The sequence below is a fragment of the Mya arenaria genome, chromosome 3 (genome assembly GCF_026914265.1).
Source record: "Mya arenaria isolate MELC-2E11 chromosome 3, ASM2691426v1".
NCBI lineage: Eukaryota > Metazoa > Mollusca > Bivalvia > Myida > Myidae > Mya > Mya arenaria.
Genome location: NC_069124.1, coordinates 10,840,093 through 10,858,300, shown reverse-complemented (window position 1 = coordinate 10,858,300; position 18,208 = coordinate 10,840,093). Strand labels below are relative to the sequence as shown.

At 36.0% G+C, this 18,208-nt stretch overlaps 1 protein-coding gene across 1 annotated transcript in view; it reads right to left on the bottom strand.

The window, feature by feature from the left end:
- LOC128227093 (transcriptional regulator ATRX-like) overlaps positions 1-18,208 on the bottom strand; it is a 32,813-nt gene that overhangs the window by 8,108 nt on the left and 6,497 nt on the right. Inside the window, exons 5-24 of the mRNA XM_052937299.1 lie at positions 17,102-17,285; positions 13,843-16,497; positions 12,508-12,732; positions 11,649-11,809; positions 11,363-11,441; positions 11,007-11,241; positions 10,466-10,604; positions 9,949-10,119; positions 8,184-8,424; positions 7,580-7,689; positions 6,436-6,579; positions 5,707-5,887; positions 4,971-5,108; positions 3,871-4,046; positions 3,401-3,640; positions 2,625-2,824; positions 2,062-2,117; positions 1,225-1,402; positions 570-834; positions 208-326 (exon numbers count right to left, since the gene is read on the bottom strand). Of these exons, the coding sequence (XP_052793259.1) occupies positions 208-326; positions 570-834; positions 1,225-1,402; positions 2,062-2,117; positions 2,625-2,824; positions 3,401-3,640; positions 3,871-4,046; positions 4,971-5,108; positions 5,707-5,887; positions 6,436-6,579; positions 7,580-7,689; positions 8,184-8,424; positions 9,949-10,119; positions 10,466-10,604; positions 11,007-11,241; positions 11,363-11,441; positions 11,649-11,809; positions 12,508-12,732; positions 13,843-16,497; positions 17,102-17,285 (5,897 nt within the window). The remainder of the gene's footprint in view (positions 1-207; positions 327-569; positions 835-1,224; positions 1,403-2,061; positions 2,118-2,624; positions 2,825-3,400; positions 3,641-3,870; positions 4,047-4,970; positions 5,109-5,706; positions 5,888-6,435; positions 6,580-7,579; positions 7,690-8,183; positions 8,425-9,948; positions 10,120-10,465; positions 10,605-11,006; positions 11,242-11,362; positions 11,442-11,648; positions 11,810-12,507; positions 12,733-13,842; positions 16,498-17,101; positions 17,286-18,208) is intronic.

Below are 18,208 nucleotides of genomic sequence, written 5' to 3'. Positions count from 1 at the left end.
ATCTAGAATGATCGCAGTTTCAATTATTATTAATTTCAAAAATGAAAAACCACGAATTCAAGTACCCACGAAATTGTAATTTTTCGGCAAACCACGAAATTTCATGCCAACGAATATAAATGATTTCACAGTAATAGACAAACTACCTGGTGTAGAAAATTCAAAAAGTTCTTCTGTATTAACACACAAAGTATAGAAATTTTCAACCTAAAGTTTTCTGGATCATTGAATTGGTCCTGTGCAGCCTTCCTGTGTACTGAGCTGGTGGACCCATCCATACGGAAATAGTCTGCACCCTTTGTCCAACACTTGCCAAACTGGGACAGCTGTTTAGAAGAAAGGGAAGGAAAATGTAGATCAGTGCTTACTTAATCATCATAGTCCAAAGCACAAGATTTTTACCATTTATGAGGTTCGGCTTATGAATTTTCATGTTCAGTGTGAGAAAGACATTTTATTAGATTTACCATCAATTGTAACATTCAGTGATCATTCATCTCTTACAAACATAATAGTCATAGTTCTTACAGATTTGCCATTGGACAAGTTAGCATTTCATAACCACCTACTCTTTCTTTCAACTCCTTAGCTATCTTCTCTTCTGCAGTGAGTTCCTTCTCCTCAACCGCTTTGCTTCCAGCTGCCAACCCATCTCCACTGCCTTCTGCCGTCACCTTCTCGGCATCTCCATTCACTGCAGGCTTTTCAGCAGTCTCTGGGTCCTTCTTTGCCCCGTCACCTTCCCCAGCAGCATCAGGCTGGTTTGCTGCATCTATCTTGGCCAGAAAGTCCTCTATGATGTCAAGAGAGAGGAGACTCTGGCTGAACACCAAACTGAAGAAAGAAATAGAGTTTTACAAATACCGGTATATTCAACAAACTGTTTTGAACAGATTTTGACCTAAAACTCATAACTAAGAAATTCATTAGAAAAATCTTCAATAAAAGTTCAGTCCAATCTTGCATATTTAACCATTAAGGAAAACTTATTTAACACTTTTTATGTAGATTTATCGCAAAAGTGGTGACCACTTAATGCAGCCTTTAAACTGAATGTTATTGCTCGACTTGGGCAAATATTAAAGAATAAAATAAAAGCAGGGCAAATACTAAAGAATAAAATAATAGCATATTTTAAAGATGACATTAAGGAATACTTGTGAAGGTATATTGAAGAAAACATCTTTTTCTCAAAAATCACACAAGTAAAACAACAGCACTTACACTTTATCGCCGATATCCTCACACAGCTTCAGAATCTCAAACAGCAGCATGAGTTTGCCAGAGAGTTCAAGTTTGTGTTCATCCTCTTCCTTCACAAACTCTGCCCACCATTCGGTCGTCAACTCCTTTGGTCCGCCATATCCCATATCCTCCATCCAAGATGAGCCGGCTCCCTCCTCTGTAAATCAAACTCTTTTAGGAGCAGTATTCAACACTTACTGTTTTTGAACAGCAGTCCATCAGACATCCAACTTACATGTTTAGGAGTCAGAGTCATTCATAAAATAGTCTTGCAGTTTAAGATGATAAATTCATTGCCATAAAGAAAGGAGAAATATTTAAATAAAATCTATTAAATGTGCAATATTTACACAAGATTAAGCTTTGAATGATTTCAAATGTCTAAAAGATAAAGCATAGGTTTGTTATTAAATATTCCTATTGAATTAAATGCTGATCTAGCGGACTGCCATTCCATAAAATCTTGGGGATTCCCGATAAAAAAATGGAGTCACAGACTACCTTAAGTGTCCAACCCTTGTAAGCAGATCAATAATAAACGAAATAATAATAATGTGATTTTTAATAAAGGAACAGTTCAGAGCTGTCTCATAGCTTTTATAGTGGAATGGGGTGGGCAGTGGCCGTTACAAAACAGAAGTTGTTGTTATGTTGTGTCAATTTGAATCACATATAAATACAATGTAACTGGATTTTAGAGTTCAAATGTATGTTGAAGGCTAAACATGCCTCCATTTTCAGTCGGATTCTGACTAATAACTTACTGGGTGACCAATTATTTTTACACACCATTTATCCTTTACTCAAAAAACTCACCATTGCCTCTTCTTTTAGAGGTCCATTTTTTCACCACCTCATCTTTGTCCTCTTTCCTGAAATAAACAAATCAATAATGAGGGAGGAGAGATATCTTGCCCCCCTATGACAGTTGCTGTATCGGTCATACATGTGCGGGTGTTAAAAAAGACTTAGACATACTCTTTAAAGACTCTATGAGTGCACTTATTCACAAACTAAGTGAACAAAACTTTTTAAGCAGAATTAGAAAGGCGCGATCCTTCACTTGAAATTCTAGTCCAAATTCAACAAAAAGTCTCAAGCTTAACCATGCTTAAGTATCTTATTAAACTTCGTCAAATTACCTTCTTAAACTTAGTTTTGGAAAACAATTATTTGCGATATTTTTAAAAGGAGTCTGTTATGCTTATACCCAAACAAAAATATTGTGCAGATCCTGTTTTAAGGGATTTAAGATTGTTCAAGAAATTGGTACTGCTGATTAAACCTCCTTCCTTATCATCAACATGGGCAGCCAATTAGTTTGAACAATATTAACACAAGGTATTTCTCCAAGCAGGAAACAAGAGAATATTTGTTACTTTTTCTCGTCATCCGATGATGACGACCCAGCTTTCTTCTTCCCTTTGCCTTTCTTCTTCTTGGATTTCTTCTTGTCGTTGTCCGAATCACTCAAGTTGTCATTATCGCTATTAGATGTAGAAGAGTCATCTATGAACGAATCCATTTCATCCGTATCCCCGTCATCCACAAAGGAGTCTTCAGAATCGCTGAACTGCCTCTGTAAAACATGGCAATTGTCTTATCTCATTCTTGTTAAATACAGAATAACTGTAACATCCTTAAATTGCAATCTCTAGAAATGCACAAATTTTCCCATTCATGTGAAGTTTGTAGATATACTGTGAATATTCATGTACAGTTACTATGTCAAACTCTGTTATCTTGATGTTCTGGTCATGTTCATCTTTTTTCGAAAGTGTTCGGTTTAGTTATACATTTTTTGTCGATGGTTTGTTATCTCAAAGTTTTTCCCAAGTCCCAACAACTTCTACATAGCAAATTTTGACTGTAGCTGTAATACAGTAATAGTATCATTAATATTAAATTAAAATTAAAGGCAAGTTATATGATAAATACATAAAGTAAAATATAATTGAATGTAGTTTCAATCCACATTCCCTTTTAAATCAGAGGCACGTTCTGATGTCATTTGCAAGCTAGGGACTGCAATTTTAACCTTTATACTGAGTATTTTTGGGAGCTCAAAGATGACCCTTTGCATTTAAGGTAGAATCTTTCAAAAGTTCCCAAAACTAAAAAGACTTACAGCACAATACATCCTGTGGCATCTTACCTTGTTTTCCTGCCTGATTTCATCAAGTTTCATCACCCAGGGATGTGTCCAGATCCTCATCAGTGCCTGGTAGTCCTTGAAGAGTCGCGCCCCCTTAGTGCGTGTCATGTCAGCGCCCATGATTCCAGACAACTCGAGGTACTTCTCGTACAACTGCATCTGGACTTTGGACAGACGTACAGACACAACATACTCAAACTTGGGCGGTAGGTACTTTGTCAAAGCGGAGTAGTCCTTTCTCTGTAGGGAAAATGTTGGATATTGGAAAATTGCAATTTTGAAGCAATCTCATAAATGCTTTACTAAAACTATCAGTTTTGCTTAAAAAATATTTCTCCACGTTTATTTTAGAAGTTCTTAATTTAACTGACAATCTCATAATATTCAATTAAAATATAATTTTGTCATACACTCCTTTTAAACATGCCCCTAACATCCATAAAATAACTTTGTTAAGACCAAATGATTACCTGCACACTTCCATCCAGCAGCTCGTGCAGAATGTGGGCTCGTCTTTTCATCACTTTCACATCCATCGGCGTAGAGTCGCTACACTGTCCGTTAGTTATCGGGTTGGCAAACCGATTGTAGAACTCCTTCCGCGTACCCAGTAGATTTGGCTTTACAAAGTTCACCATGCAGTGGTCTGGGAAAGAAAAAGAATGATTGTCCATGATAATACTAATGCATACATGTAACCATATCAAGGCATTTGATAAATATATGTGGTAAGGTAAGCACAAGAGATTTAAGAGCAGACTTTGTGAAAACTGTCAGTCTGACAGTCCTGACCATTAAATTTTGACTTGATGTAAGAGTTTTGGTCCATCTGACCAACAGTTTTCATGTTTAGAAACTATAAAATAATGAGGATGTAATCTTCTCAATTTTTTAAACACCGCTTTTAAGGGAGAAAAATTGATTTTTTTCTGAATAGTATTACCAAATAACTATTTGTTTACTATTCCGACGTTGCATTTGGTTGAGTGTAGATGTCAGAATGCTTACTGCACTAGTCAAACATAAAGCAACGGTCACATCGCCTTTGGCAGTACATAACCAAGTTACCACTTTATATCGCGTGCTGATTTGAAAATGCTTAAAAAATGATCTTATTGATTGCGTAAGCTTTAGCAGGTTTTAAATGACATTTCCAAATGTTTCAAACTCCAATCTTATCTAGAGGATCATGCTATGCAATTACTCAGGAACCGATACGTCTGAAAAATGCACATTGCCACAAAATCACCAATCACAATTTTCATTATGAGTCAGTGTGGAACATTGCAAAAATGGTGATGTTAAAAATTTATTCAGACCAAAAAAATATACATTTTGGAATGACAAAATTTAAGCGAGCGAAAGACTCTTTAAATTGTTTACAGATATCGGCTCATTTCCAGGAGTTGTATTAATCAATGAGCTTTTGAACATAACTGCATTTATCATACCTGATTACCTGAATACTTTTTGAATGTCCAAAACTTAAATAGAATGGGCAATAAGGAAGATTCCGAACAAATGAACATGATCAGATTTTTCTATACAATAGAATGACAATATTGCTTACATTCTCCTAAGTTGTTCTGTAGTGGCGTGCCGGTGAGGACAACTCTTCGTTGGGATTTTATTTTGTTCATTGCCTTGGACAGGGTCGTCTGGTCGTTCTTCAAGATGTGGCCCTCGTCACAGACAACAAGGTCTGGGCCTAATAAAAAAAATCCCATTTATTTCTGCTTCTTTCCCATTAAATATAATAGATCTATTTGTTTAGACGTTTTGTTTAAATGTTTATTTCTGTTTCTTAGAATGTATTTATATTGCTTTCAGATTTTAATTTTCCAACCAGTCGCAAATATGGTAATTTACTTAACTCATTGATTTAAAGGGATTTTTTTTTGTAACCTTGTTTGGCTAATAAAAATAAAACAATGCAATTTCTTGTTTCTATTACACAATTGATATTTAGTCGAAGGCAATCTCTTGAAGAATTTATGATTGGCTTAAAAAGGTAAATAATGACTGGAAGTAGTTGTTTGCCTACAGTAGCAGTGGATAAAATAATTGCAAACACACAAGCTCTGCATTGAAATAAGGCTTATCAGGCTTTCTCAAATTCTTAAACATATACAGCTGGGCCTGTTGATTTTTTGATGCCAAGCTCTAGTGTAAGAATTCAAGCTTGTTCATCCAAAAGTCAAATTCCAATGACTGTAGTAAATGTTATTAAATACTCTGTAGACAGTAAATGTTATGTTATTCAAGCCACAGTGTATGATCTCTGAAGCCAATGGTCATCCACCTACCAGGATCTGCCAAGGTCTCATAGAATATTTTCTTCTGTTTTTTGTTCTTGCAGTGTGAGCCCTGCACGAGGTTCCTGTACATGTCGTAGCCCAGGATCATCACGCCCGCCTCACTCTCATGCCACTCTTTTAGCATCTGAGCCCGCTCAAAGTTCTGTTTTACCTTTGACATCTCGTATACCTGTTATTAAATCCATGAATGACTATGAAACGATGACGGCAGTAATATTATAGTTATTTCTAACATATCATTATAAATGATGCTTAAACATGTTAGACCTAGGTCAATATTCATTTTTTCTAGACCTGTTATCAACAAAAAAGCATTGTAGAGCAAATTTAAATGTTGTTTTTTCAGTCGAACAAAAGGCAAAACTCAATCATTATTAAATCAGCGAAGCACCTTGCTAAACATGTGTGTAAATAATGACTATGGCAATATATGTACCAAGTTACATATGAATATGAGATTGAGTTATGATCGAGGTTCAAGGCTATGAACAACAATGCCAACCAGGGCTTCTAAAAACTGATAATTTGCAAGTCTAGACTGATTTTGATCCGGATGGATTTCATTAACAGAAAGTGGAGTAACAATCCGTCTGAAATTTATTCAGGGTCGCAGGCCCTGACCGATCAGGATATCAAACTTTTAGAAGCCCTGACTCCAACGCTTTATCAATACATCTCATGGTGTGTACCATCATCTACAGTATTGCATTTACTTACATCAATCTCATAGTCCACATCAGAGAGCCAGATCTCGAACTCATTGACCCAGTTCAGACATGTGTTGAGAGGACAGACAACCAGACATTTGGTCATTTTTGTGAGCTTTACATGTCTCAACAGCGTGTGAACAAACGTGATCACCTAAAAATATACAACAGTATTATTATTTCGAGTAAAATGTTAATCCCTTTCGAATGAAACTAATTAATCTGGCAAACAATTAAATGATACAATTTAATAGAGCTTATACCATTGGAATTTCTCTATTTCATGCAAAAATAGATGGTATATCTTATTAAAGCATATCATGAAAAATTAGCACAAATTCATAAGTTTAAATTTTTTAACAAATATAACCAATACAAATTCTCACTCAAGGGTTCATTAAAACTAAATAGTTGTTTTTGATGACAAAAACAAATATCTGTCATTATTATCTCATTCAGAGATGTGTAGCAGACACAAAATACAGTCATATGACCTTTGACCTCTTTAGTGTGACCTTGAACCAAGCTGATAGTAACATGTGCCCTGCACTTCATCTTAATATCACAACTCAATACGGTGAACATGACCATTGACCACAAAGTGTGACCTTGAACTGAGCTGGTTGTTACATGTGCTCTACACATTGTCTCATATGGTGAAAAAATTTGGTGAGCCATTGCAAAATCCATCAAGCAGTTCACAAGACATTGAGTCAACAAGAAACAAAGTCATATACTGCTTAGTGTGACCATAGCTAGTTGCATCACACACTCTGCACATCATATCACCATGTAAACATTTCTGGAGAGTTATTTTTAGAATACATCAACCGTATCACCTCCTATGGAGCATACAGTAAGTGTAATCAAATGACCTTTGACCTCTTAGTGTGACCATAACATTGAACCGAGCACATCTTCTTAATAATATTGTGAACATTTGTGGCAAGTTATTTGAAAATCCTTTAAGCAGTTCAATAGAAATGGAGCACACTCAATCTGTGATGGACGGACAGACAACTGAAGCAAAACTGAAGCAAAAATGATGTGTCTCCCCATTTTTTATTTTAATTTTTTATTCTACAGAGATCTAACAGGGCATCAAGTCTACTTAGTGACTGTTACAATATTGTAAAAGGGGTTAGTTTACATACAGACAGAGTTTTTCCAAGGCCCATACAGTGAGCTAGGATTGCACCAGCCCCTCCATCCTTCTTTAGACGAGCAACACTTTCCACACAACAGTTGAACATGAATCGTACGGCTGAAAAAATGAAATAGGATGAGTACACACATGCTTGTTTATAGCTATTGTTTGGTCATGTGTCCATGCTGAAAAGTAAACAAATTTTTCTCCAATATCGATTAAAACATTCCCAATAAATTTAAAAGGAAAAAATTGGTGAAAGGGGTTGAAAAGTGCAAAAATAAGGGGTCTTTCTCTCATTGATTTTGAACAATGGCCATCTTCCACAAATAACATAGATTGACAGGGAGTTAGTAATAACTTATCACATGTTAACTACATATACTTTTACACAATCAACCTTAGCTTAAGAGTGAATTATACTAAAGCTTTCTAAGATTATTTTTTTATCATCACATTCTAGTTTTTTTCAAATCTCTATAAAAGTGCAACTTACAGCTTGACTTTGATCAAAAGCAAATCTTTTCTAAATGGCAAGGTCTTTTATTTCTATGTAACAAAATGAAACCGTTAACAAGGTTCAAAAACAAGAAATGCCGAAACATCAGTACCTGCTACCTGATGGGGCTTCAGTTTTCTGACTAGAGTCCTATCAATCTCTATAAGCGGTTTCTTTGTCTCCTTGTCCATCTCCAAAACACACTTTGTGGTGACAGGGATCTTTTTAGGGGACCCAATAATCTTTGCAATGGCTGTCGGATCGTCTGGTTTGTCGACTTTCACTGTTTCTGTACCCTCAGGGACGTCCTCATCTTCCTCACCACCACCCTCCACTTCCACGTACGAATTGTACTAAAAGTTGGGATATTAACTCCTTAGCAGGAACTCAGCTTGTTACAAAGACAAAGTTTAGTTCATGTGAAACCTTAATGATTAAGAAAGTTGGATGCATGTGAGCCCTTTTTAGTCATCAAGATTTCACATAACACAGACTCCCCAGCAGGGTCTCATACAAAAGTATGAATAAAGAAAAAATAAAATAGTTTTTATGTGACAAAAAAGCAGGATAAAGTAACAATTATAACACACAAAGATAAAAACTGATCTACTGGTATAAATCAGCTTTTTCACAAATTTATTTAAAACGTAGGAATGCTGGAAAGCCTACATAATCTGTTCTGTCTTTCAGCAAGTCAGGATGCTTACAATATTATGTCTGTTAGGTTGTAAAACTGTATCTTATGATCTTTTAATGAATTGTGCCTACTACAGGCAATTTCATTAACTGCAAGGCCTTATCTTAAAATAGGTTAATACCTTTGTACATGTTCGTTCAAAACAACAACTTGTGCGTGAAAAAAGTGGCTTTCACGATTCTGTATGTTGTAAATTAACGATTAATATTCTATAACCATTGAACTGCATGCAAAAATTTGACTTAATAAGAACTACATCACATGGCCTGTATTCATTAAACATCTCTTCCATATTTTAGTCCTTTTTCTAATTTTAAGTACCAGTATCTCATTGGTCATATGATAAAATTTTCGTATAATGCCAAAAATGCTTTACTTTAATAAGACTTTCAACAAAATTCAAACATTTATGCACATTATTTTTATTGACAACGCCAAATTTTGGAAACTGACTCCAGCTTGGAAATGATGTAAAATGTTAGGAAAGACATTTTATAGATACCGGCCACAAAATAAAACATAAGTATAAACTATTACTTTCTTCACAGTAAGCTGAAATTTAAATGTTCCAAAAATTACATTTTAAATTTTCCTCTGTTTGAAACTTAGCCAATTCGATAGACTGCAAAAATGTGTGACAACCAGTCAGTTTTTTCCCCCAAATCTATTTCAAACAAAATTGTCGTAAGAAATCTAACTATACGCCACTTTATCTAAGAAATGAATGTATTAATTATGTTAAATGTGCCTTTCGAAACCAACTAGAGGTTGCTATTGTCTTCCCCATTGTTTCGTCGTAGCTGAGAAAAAATCAATGAAGGACATCAAATTTGATGTTAGTACATTCAATGATGTCACACTAGGCAGTGGACGTCTGCTTTATACAGGGAATGATTGTTCACTTATCGGTATTGCAAGTTTTCTATTTATTTTTTGTTTTCTTCTTGGGTACTACAGTATTAAGTGACCCGTCTGATTCCCTACCCAGTTGACCCAATCCTGTCAACAACAAATTATGTCTCAGGTTACCATTAGTGTTAAGCCCTGAATGGTAGGCAAACTATTTTCCTCAATAAAATCTAAATGTAAAATGTTGATTATGTCAAATTTAACCCTGCCAAAAACCACACCACTTTGAACACAAACTTATTATTAGTTTTGAGACAAGAACACACTGTACCTCTTTCTGGCGTTCTTCTATTCGTTTCCTACGTTCTTCTTCAGCTTTCTGGGCAGCCTTTGTCTCCTCCGCGAGTTTCTTAGTACCCTGCACCTTGCGAATCCTCCTCCGCTTCAGGTAGCCGCCTGGTGTATTATCATCATCATCATCGCCTTCCTCTAGACCATCATCCTGGTAACATGGAGAGTACGTTAGATGACCATAATAAGATGCTATATTCAAAGCTATACTATTTATTTGATTTGGATCTTTCATTATATAGGCTGATACAGATCCCATGATCAATTCCATGAAAAACCAGATCCCAATACAACATAGATGAAACATTAATGGTTTCTTTACAAGTATAAGGCGCTGGCGCTTTTATGCTTCAAAATTAGTCAACTCTATTTCATTTTAGCCTCATGGTTATAAACAACCACTGGTGGAACTGAGTGAAACAAACAATGATACAATAAGTTTAGGATCTAGTCTTAAGATAAATCTCGTGAATTCTAAATTTCTCAGTAATCCCTACCGCTCCTGGCTCTCTTTCTTCCTCACTTGAGGGCATTCTCTTGATTCTGCGCCGTTTTCTCCCCTTGTCTTTTTTCTTCCCGCCGTCTGACTCAGCATCCGAGTCGTCACTGTCAGCACCCTTCTTACGCTTGCCCTTTCTGTTGATTCGTTCAACAAGAAACAGTATATAACAAAGATTTAAATCTAAACAGCAGCATATTTGAGTGTGGTGGAGGTTGAGGAGGGGAGAACTTAAAGATGAGAATTCATACATCTTCAATTTTGCATTAAATACTTTCCTTTTACATGAGCACTTAAAAATTAAAATTTAATATGAATATATTGGACTAGATGTCAAATGGCTACATGACAGAGCCTTTGATGCAGACATAATGCTCTTCCATGCAATTGCAACAAAGAATAACATGGAATGGAACATAACGTGTAACTGCAAAACTACGCCACAGCATGGTGAACCTCATTGGCAAGTTTTGACAGCTGAAGACTAACGATTTCACAATTTCAAAACCAGATACATGTATACAACTGAGCACACCTACCCTTTAGCTTTGCCTTTCTTTCTCCTCCCACCGCTATCTGAATCACTATCATCATCGTCGCTGTCTGAGATCTTTGCCTCCAACAGGTCATTCTTGAACCCTTTCTTCTTTTTCTTCTTTGGAGCAATGAAGTCAGAATCATCACTCAGCTCTTCAATCTCCAATTTTTTCTTCTTACCTCCCTTGCCTCCTCCGCCAGATTTCTTGGGTGAGCCAAGTTTTGGGAATGATACCTCTGTAACAACATGAAAGGTTAATAAGAAACACTTTCTTCACTAGTTCAAAGTTTTAAAATTTTGAAAAATTTATAATACTGAGGCCCAACTGCATATTATAGTCCTGACACTTCTTCCTACCTGGATCACTGGACATGTCCGAGTCTATAATATTCTCTTCTTCAAAGTCACTCTCTTCCTCAACAGCCTTCTTCTGGGCCTGTTAATGACAGTAAGAAATACATTAACCTTTACAATTTAACAGTAAGTTTTTTTCTCACCTTTCGAATATACAATTTTCATTTTACTTTAGCACAATTTTCACTTTCAATGCTTACCATATTTTGAAAACTTAGTTTTGCAAAATTTACATACAGGAAATGTATAGTGCTTTAAATACACATCAATTGCCATACTTTAGGCCTACCTGTTTGAGTTTCTTAATCTGTGAAGGAGAGAGCTGTTCAGATACATCTGTGTCCTCATCATCATCGTCCTGATCCTCATCTGCTGGTGGTCCAACATTATCACCATCTTCGAGATCACTGTTTGACTCAGAGTCGGATACTATCAATTGCTTCTTTTTATCTGTGTTAAAATAATATCCTGGTCATATATGTTATACATTCTGCCATTGTAGGTTCTACAACAATTCAACTTCTGTCAAAATGCCATGCATGCCTAAATGCTTGTGAAATGTTGCCACAAATATAAGTAACTTTAGTTGTACTTTTGTAAGCTTTTAACATTGTCTATCAAAAAAAATTCATCTAATGTGCCCTACAGTTATGACAAAAGACAACCCCAATAAGAAGTGAGCTTAATTGTTTTACTTAATTATTTTTCTTTTCAAAGGTAAAAGACTGCTTATTAATACACCACTGAATACACCTGCACTTTTAAAATAAAAACTAACAAAAATGTAATTATAATGGGAGTCATATGATTGTATCTTGCATAAACAAACCCAAATACAAACTCGTTATTAAGATATTCTTGAACAGGTCTGTTCATACCGGGTATAAACAGACCCGTTCAGGAATATCTTAATAACCCGACCGCAATTAATTACGTTCGGACTCGATGAGAATCTCATTTGAAATTAAGATTGGATGTCGCCAGGTCCGGACTGATTTAGTTTCCAAACTTTTAGAAGCCCTGTTATACCCGGTATGTAACTATTATATATATTAACAAACAAGCCCAAATAAATCTATAGTGAAACCCAGTTTTTTACAAACTCTAGCTTGATTTGGGCCTGTGCTATATTTGACGACTGGACAGACCTGATTTCTTGCTATCCTTCTTTTCCTTGGAGCTCGATGGTGCTGACTTGCCATCCTTTTTTCTGGCCCTAGTAAGCCTTGTCTCCTTGGAAAGACTTTCTATCTCTTTCTCAAGGTCTCTATCAAACTCTGGGTCTGAATCGTCCTCCTCAGTGTCCTTTTCTGCCTTCTTTTTCTCTCCTTTCGACTGTTTAGATCTTGTTTCTCTTTTTGAAGAGTCCAAATCTGATCGAACATTTATCTTATTAGGCACTTTCTTCTTAGATACTTTGATAAACAACAAACATGCAAAGCTTTTATAACTGGTCGAGATATGATCAAGGGGAATATTCTGACCAAGTTTGATCATTTTCTGATCAATGCCTACCAAGATATGGTACCGGACGGACGGACAACGCCAAAACAATACCCCCCTTCCGAAAACTTCGATTCGGCGGGGGATAATAATGATGAAATCGATAATACTCAAGGTTCTTCATGGAATTGTCACCATGTACACACAAAAAAATGAAACAATTTCAATATTGTTAACATTATTGTTATTGACCAAGAAAACTCATCCATTTGTGAATTAGAAATCAGACACCCACAGTTTTTACTATCTGATAATTCAGAAATCTATGTATGAAAAAGTTTGGTTATCACCGATATCTTTTGAATCAATCAATCACTAGAGCCATCACAGGAGTGATAAGGGCTCCGAATGATAGCATATTTGAAAGGTGGTGCCATTTGAGGGAAAGTTATTAATTCATTAGGAACTGTTGTAGCAGGCATTCTATTTTTCATTTGTGTGGCATGACATCCTAAACAAATGTTCTGGTTTATATAAAACTTAAAACTATACCAGTAACTATTTATACAGTGCGCAAATTAAGAGGCCGTCGTATTGCCAATAGCAACTTAAAACTATACCAGTAACTATTTATACAGTGCGCAAATTAAGAGGCTGCCGTCTTGCCAATAGCGATGAAAATGGAGACCTGACAAAAAAAAATATAAAAATTCCAATACCCATATTAAACATAATCTTAGCAGTGATATTCTTACTATACTTAAAAAGGGACGTCACTGCTAGAGAACATTTTCAAGGATACCACAGGAAACCAAATTTAAACCTTCTGGCAGGTAACCTCAACAGAAAGTTAACAAAACAAACCGGCCTTAATGTAAATTTCTGTTACTTTTCATGTTGAAATTGTACAGCTATGAGATTTTAACATAGGCTATGCAAGTTTTAAACTCATAACCCCATTGGCTGTGGTTCTGAAATTGAAATTTGCACACTGTTTATAGCATCCGAATTTCATGAAATCAGAGAATATGACTCCATACCTTTCCTGTTACTCCTTGCAGATCTTCCCTTGTGCTTCCGAGCGCCTGCATCAAAGTCGTCACTGTCGTTGTCAGATGATGTATCTACAGAGGACAAAGTGTCTGGAAGATCTTTTACACCTTCAACCTCAGTGTCATCTGAATCATCATCTACTGATGCATCTTTTTTCTTTTTTTCTTTTCCCGGCTTTTCAGATTTATCTGATTTTTTTTCTTTGCTTTTGGAATCATCAGAAACTTTATTTGAATCCTTGTCCTTGGCATCTTTCTTGCTTTCTGATTTCTTTTCCGATTTTTTGTCAGAAGATTTATCTTTCTTTATAATGTCTGTGGATTTAGACTTAGAACGTTTCTTGTCCTCTACTGTATCATCAGACTCACTGTCCTCCTCTTTGTCAGGTTTAGATCTACTAGATCTTCTCCTGTCGGTATCACTGTCCTTCTCTGTCTTTTTAGGCAATCCAGACTTTTTTGATGACTCTTGACTTTCACTTTTTTTGTCTTGTTTCTTGCTTCTTGCAGATCTTCGGCTTGATTTTACATCATCTCCTGAGTCCTCATTAAATTCTTCCTCCATTTCTTTTAACAATTCTTTCTCAGCAGCTGAATTTTCAGTTTCATTCTTATCTTCTTGTTTTTTACTTCTATGAGATCTTCGCTTTACTTTTACTTCATCTTCTGATTGCTCATCATCATCATCATTTAACTCTTCCTCCATTTCTTTCAACAGCTCTTGCTCTGCCGCTGAATTTTCACTCTCTTTTTTATCCACTTTCCTACTTCTAGTGGACTTTCGCTTCTTTTTCACATCATCTTCAGGTTCTTCGTTAAGCTCTTCCTCCATCTCTTTTAACAGTTCTTGCTCTGCAGCTGAATTTTCAGTTTCACTTCTATCCCCTTTCTTACTTCTGGTCGACTTTCGAGTAGCCTTCTTTTCCTCATCTGAGTCTTGCATTCCGTCATTTATCTCATCAGCCATTTCCTTTAACAGCTCAAGCTCTGCAGCTGTGTTTTCACTTTTTTCAAGAATATCATCTGATTTACTTTCTTCTTGGTCTGACTCAATAATTTTACTCTCTTCAACTTCCTCTTCACTGCTAGTTTTCCCTTTACTTGAGTCTTTGACCTCTTTCAAATTGTCAATTTTTTCTTCACTAGCCTTGTTAGCTTTATCATTTTCTGAGTCTTTAGTTTCTTCCTCGGTTTCCATTTCCTCACTCTGTTTTGTCTTAGATGAACTTTTATCAGAGTCTACTTTGTTTGTCTCTTCCTCTTTGTCTATTTTCTCACACTCAGTTTCCACGCATGCTTCTTTTGTTGGAGTTTTATCAGATTCATCATCAGCTTTTGTTGGAGTTTTATCAGATTTATCATCAGTTGTATCATCATCTACTTCCATTTTGTCGTAATCCTCATTCACTTCAACTACAAAATCCTCTGTTGATTTCGAGGGCACCTTCTTAATCTCTTTATCCGATGTTTCAGAAACATCCTTACCACTATCACTATCAGATATGTCTACAATACTATCACTTTTATCAACAGTCTTTTTGTCACTAGCACCATCGTCATCAAGCACAATTGTACTTATTTCAGTGTTTTTCACTTCACTCTTAGCAGAGATTTCAGTAACCTTTTCAGTTACCACATCACTTCCTGCTTGATTTGCAACAAACTGCACATTAAACATGTCCCTAAAAGAGTTGAACATAACATCTATACTGCTTTTCATAGATGACACTGCACTTCCATAAGCAAAGTTCATATTTGCTCTTGACAGCTTAGCAATTTGTATATCAGTTTTAATTGACTCCATTTGTAAACTGAACGCCTTTGAGGAGTGCTGTAGTCGGTCTAACAAACCTTCAACATTTAAGTTAGTGACAGCATTTTTCATATGAAAGATATCATTAGTTTTAGCTGTTGTAGCTGATTTTGATATAACAGTACTAAAATTAGTCCTAGGCCCTTTTAATGCACTTAATTGTGACTGTCCAGCAAAACTTGGTACCAAAACTATGTTTCCACCAGAACTCTGATTTACTTTAGGTACAAACACATTGTCTTTGTATGGAGCTGATACAACAACTGGCTTCTTTGGTCCCACTGTCACATGTAGAATGTTTTGTTCCTTGACAACTCTCTGTACACCATCCTTGTGAGGTTGGTACAGATTCGCTCTGTGGTGCTGGAAATGTGGCACTTTGTCTTTGATGCCCTTATCTGGAGAATTTTCCACTAGAATCACATCAGGTGTGTGATTTCCATTCACCTTTGCAGGTATATTTACTTTTGCAGGTGTATCATTTTTCGTTTCAACTTTTACTGATACGTTAAGCTCCTCTTTTTCTTTTGGAGCTGGCAGAGATCTTCTGGGAGTTGTCTTTTCATCCTTGTCTTCAGATTTCACCTCAGTTTTAACAGTCAACTTGCCACTTTCTTTTTTTGCATCTCTTTCTTTCCTAGCCTTCACCTTTTCCTCTCTATCTCTCTTGTACTGTTCTTCCTTTTCCTTCTCACGTTTCTTCGCCCTTTCTTCCTTGTCTTTCTCTTTCTGATCTTCCTTCTCAATGTAGTCAAGGATTTTTTTGCAGTCATCTGTCAACTTGGAAATTTTCTTGGGCTTACACAAATAACAGTGCCACTTCCGATCAGCTGAAATAGTATCAATGTATTGGATTTAATTTATATAATTTTATCAAATGATTTACAAAAGAAACTTTGAAAGTCCATTCAAAATTGAAAGATATAATGCTTTGCTTTGGAGACAGCCTGCTCAACCATTCTGTCACTAAGTTTAAGGTTAGCAAAGTTGCGGTGAAACATACGTATATCAATGCTAGTTTGATTACATGCAAAAGTTAAGTCAAATAATAAAGGAGAAAATTGGCATTTGATGCAAGAAAAAGTTATCATACTTGATTGTATAAAGTTTCAACGCAATACACAAAGTTCTTGCTTAGTTATTGACTAAAACCTGATTATATATATATATGCAAAACCTTAACCAGAACTTCTAAGTCAAATAATAAAAGGGCAAAATTTATATTGTATGCAAGATAAGAGTAATAAATTTGAATATTAACTAAGGTTGTATGCTTTGTATAAAGTTTGCAAAACAATGTATTTGCTGAGAATGGAAACTTCATTTATAAAGAGAGATAGTCTTTAGCCCAACCATACACATGTATGAGTCTGGTATTGTTGATCCAAAATCTCATTTTGGTGATACAAACAAGCATATAGAATTCCTGATTACCTTCATCTTCCATCTTGGCGGCCTCTGACCGGCCTAGGTTCCGCTTGATACATGAACGGCAGAAGCAGTGGTTGCAGTAATCACAGCCATAAAGTCGCCCACCGTCCCCACACCACCGACACTGTTCGTCTATACCATCATCGTCACGCGTGAATGATCCGCTCTTCAGGAACTTGTAACACTTCTGTACATGTCAAACAATTATAATTTAAGACAAACACACTTCTAAATGGATTTTTATGACATTTGCAGGGGTTGACACTTATAATATTTGTTGAATACAAACAAGAGCTCTGTTCAGTGGGCGCCAAGTGTCCCCTACTGGTTTAAAGCCTTTTGAAAAGGATGAGCCTGTCTCAAGAGAATCTCCAAGAAAACTTTGTAACAGATCCTACCAATAAATTAAAGTTGTTTAAGTCACCCCAGCCCATGTGATAGTGAATTAATGGCATTTACAGTAAAAAAAAAATCCATTAAAATGCATTAGTTTTAGCTGTAAAACCTACCAGATCACCCTTGTCTACTTTTGACATATTGCCCTCTATCCACACTGAGTTTCATGAACCTAATTTTGATACTTTTTGAGTTATCACAGGACCAAACTGGCTATATTTTTATGTCAAGGGCAATAACTCTATTTATCCTTGTCTGACGAAATAAACTAACATGCATACTCTCCATATTGCCCTCTTTCCACATACTAAGTTTCAATAACCAGTGTTTGACACTAAGACTTTTAGGGAAGGAGTCCAACGGACTCCTTAATTCCAAAATCAAGGAGTCCGGCATAAAATCAAGGAGTCCAGGCTAATTAGAACATTTATTCAAATATATTGACTCAATGCTCCAGCTGGCCCTAAATAACAGGTTGGGACACCCGCTTCCCTTTTCAAGTACCCGGCTGCCATTTTACTACACCCTGCTGTGCCCTTTTGTTTGCCAGTCAATGTCCAGAAATGAGTTATAAATGTACATACTTTTGACACTAACTTAAAGTTAACAGCTGAGGTAACAAACTCAAGTATTGAAAGAAGTAACATCACATTACATAAAAAGTTGAGTACTGGCCCTTGCAAGTGTCCCATAATGGCTAATTTAATTCACATC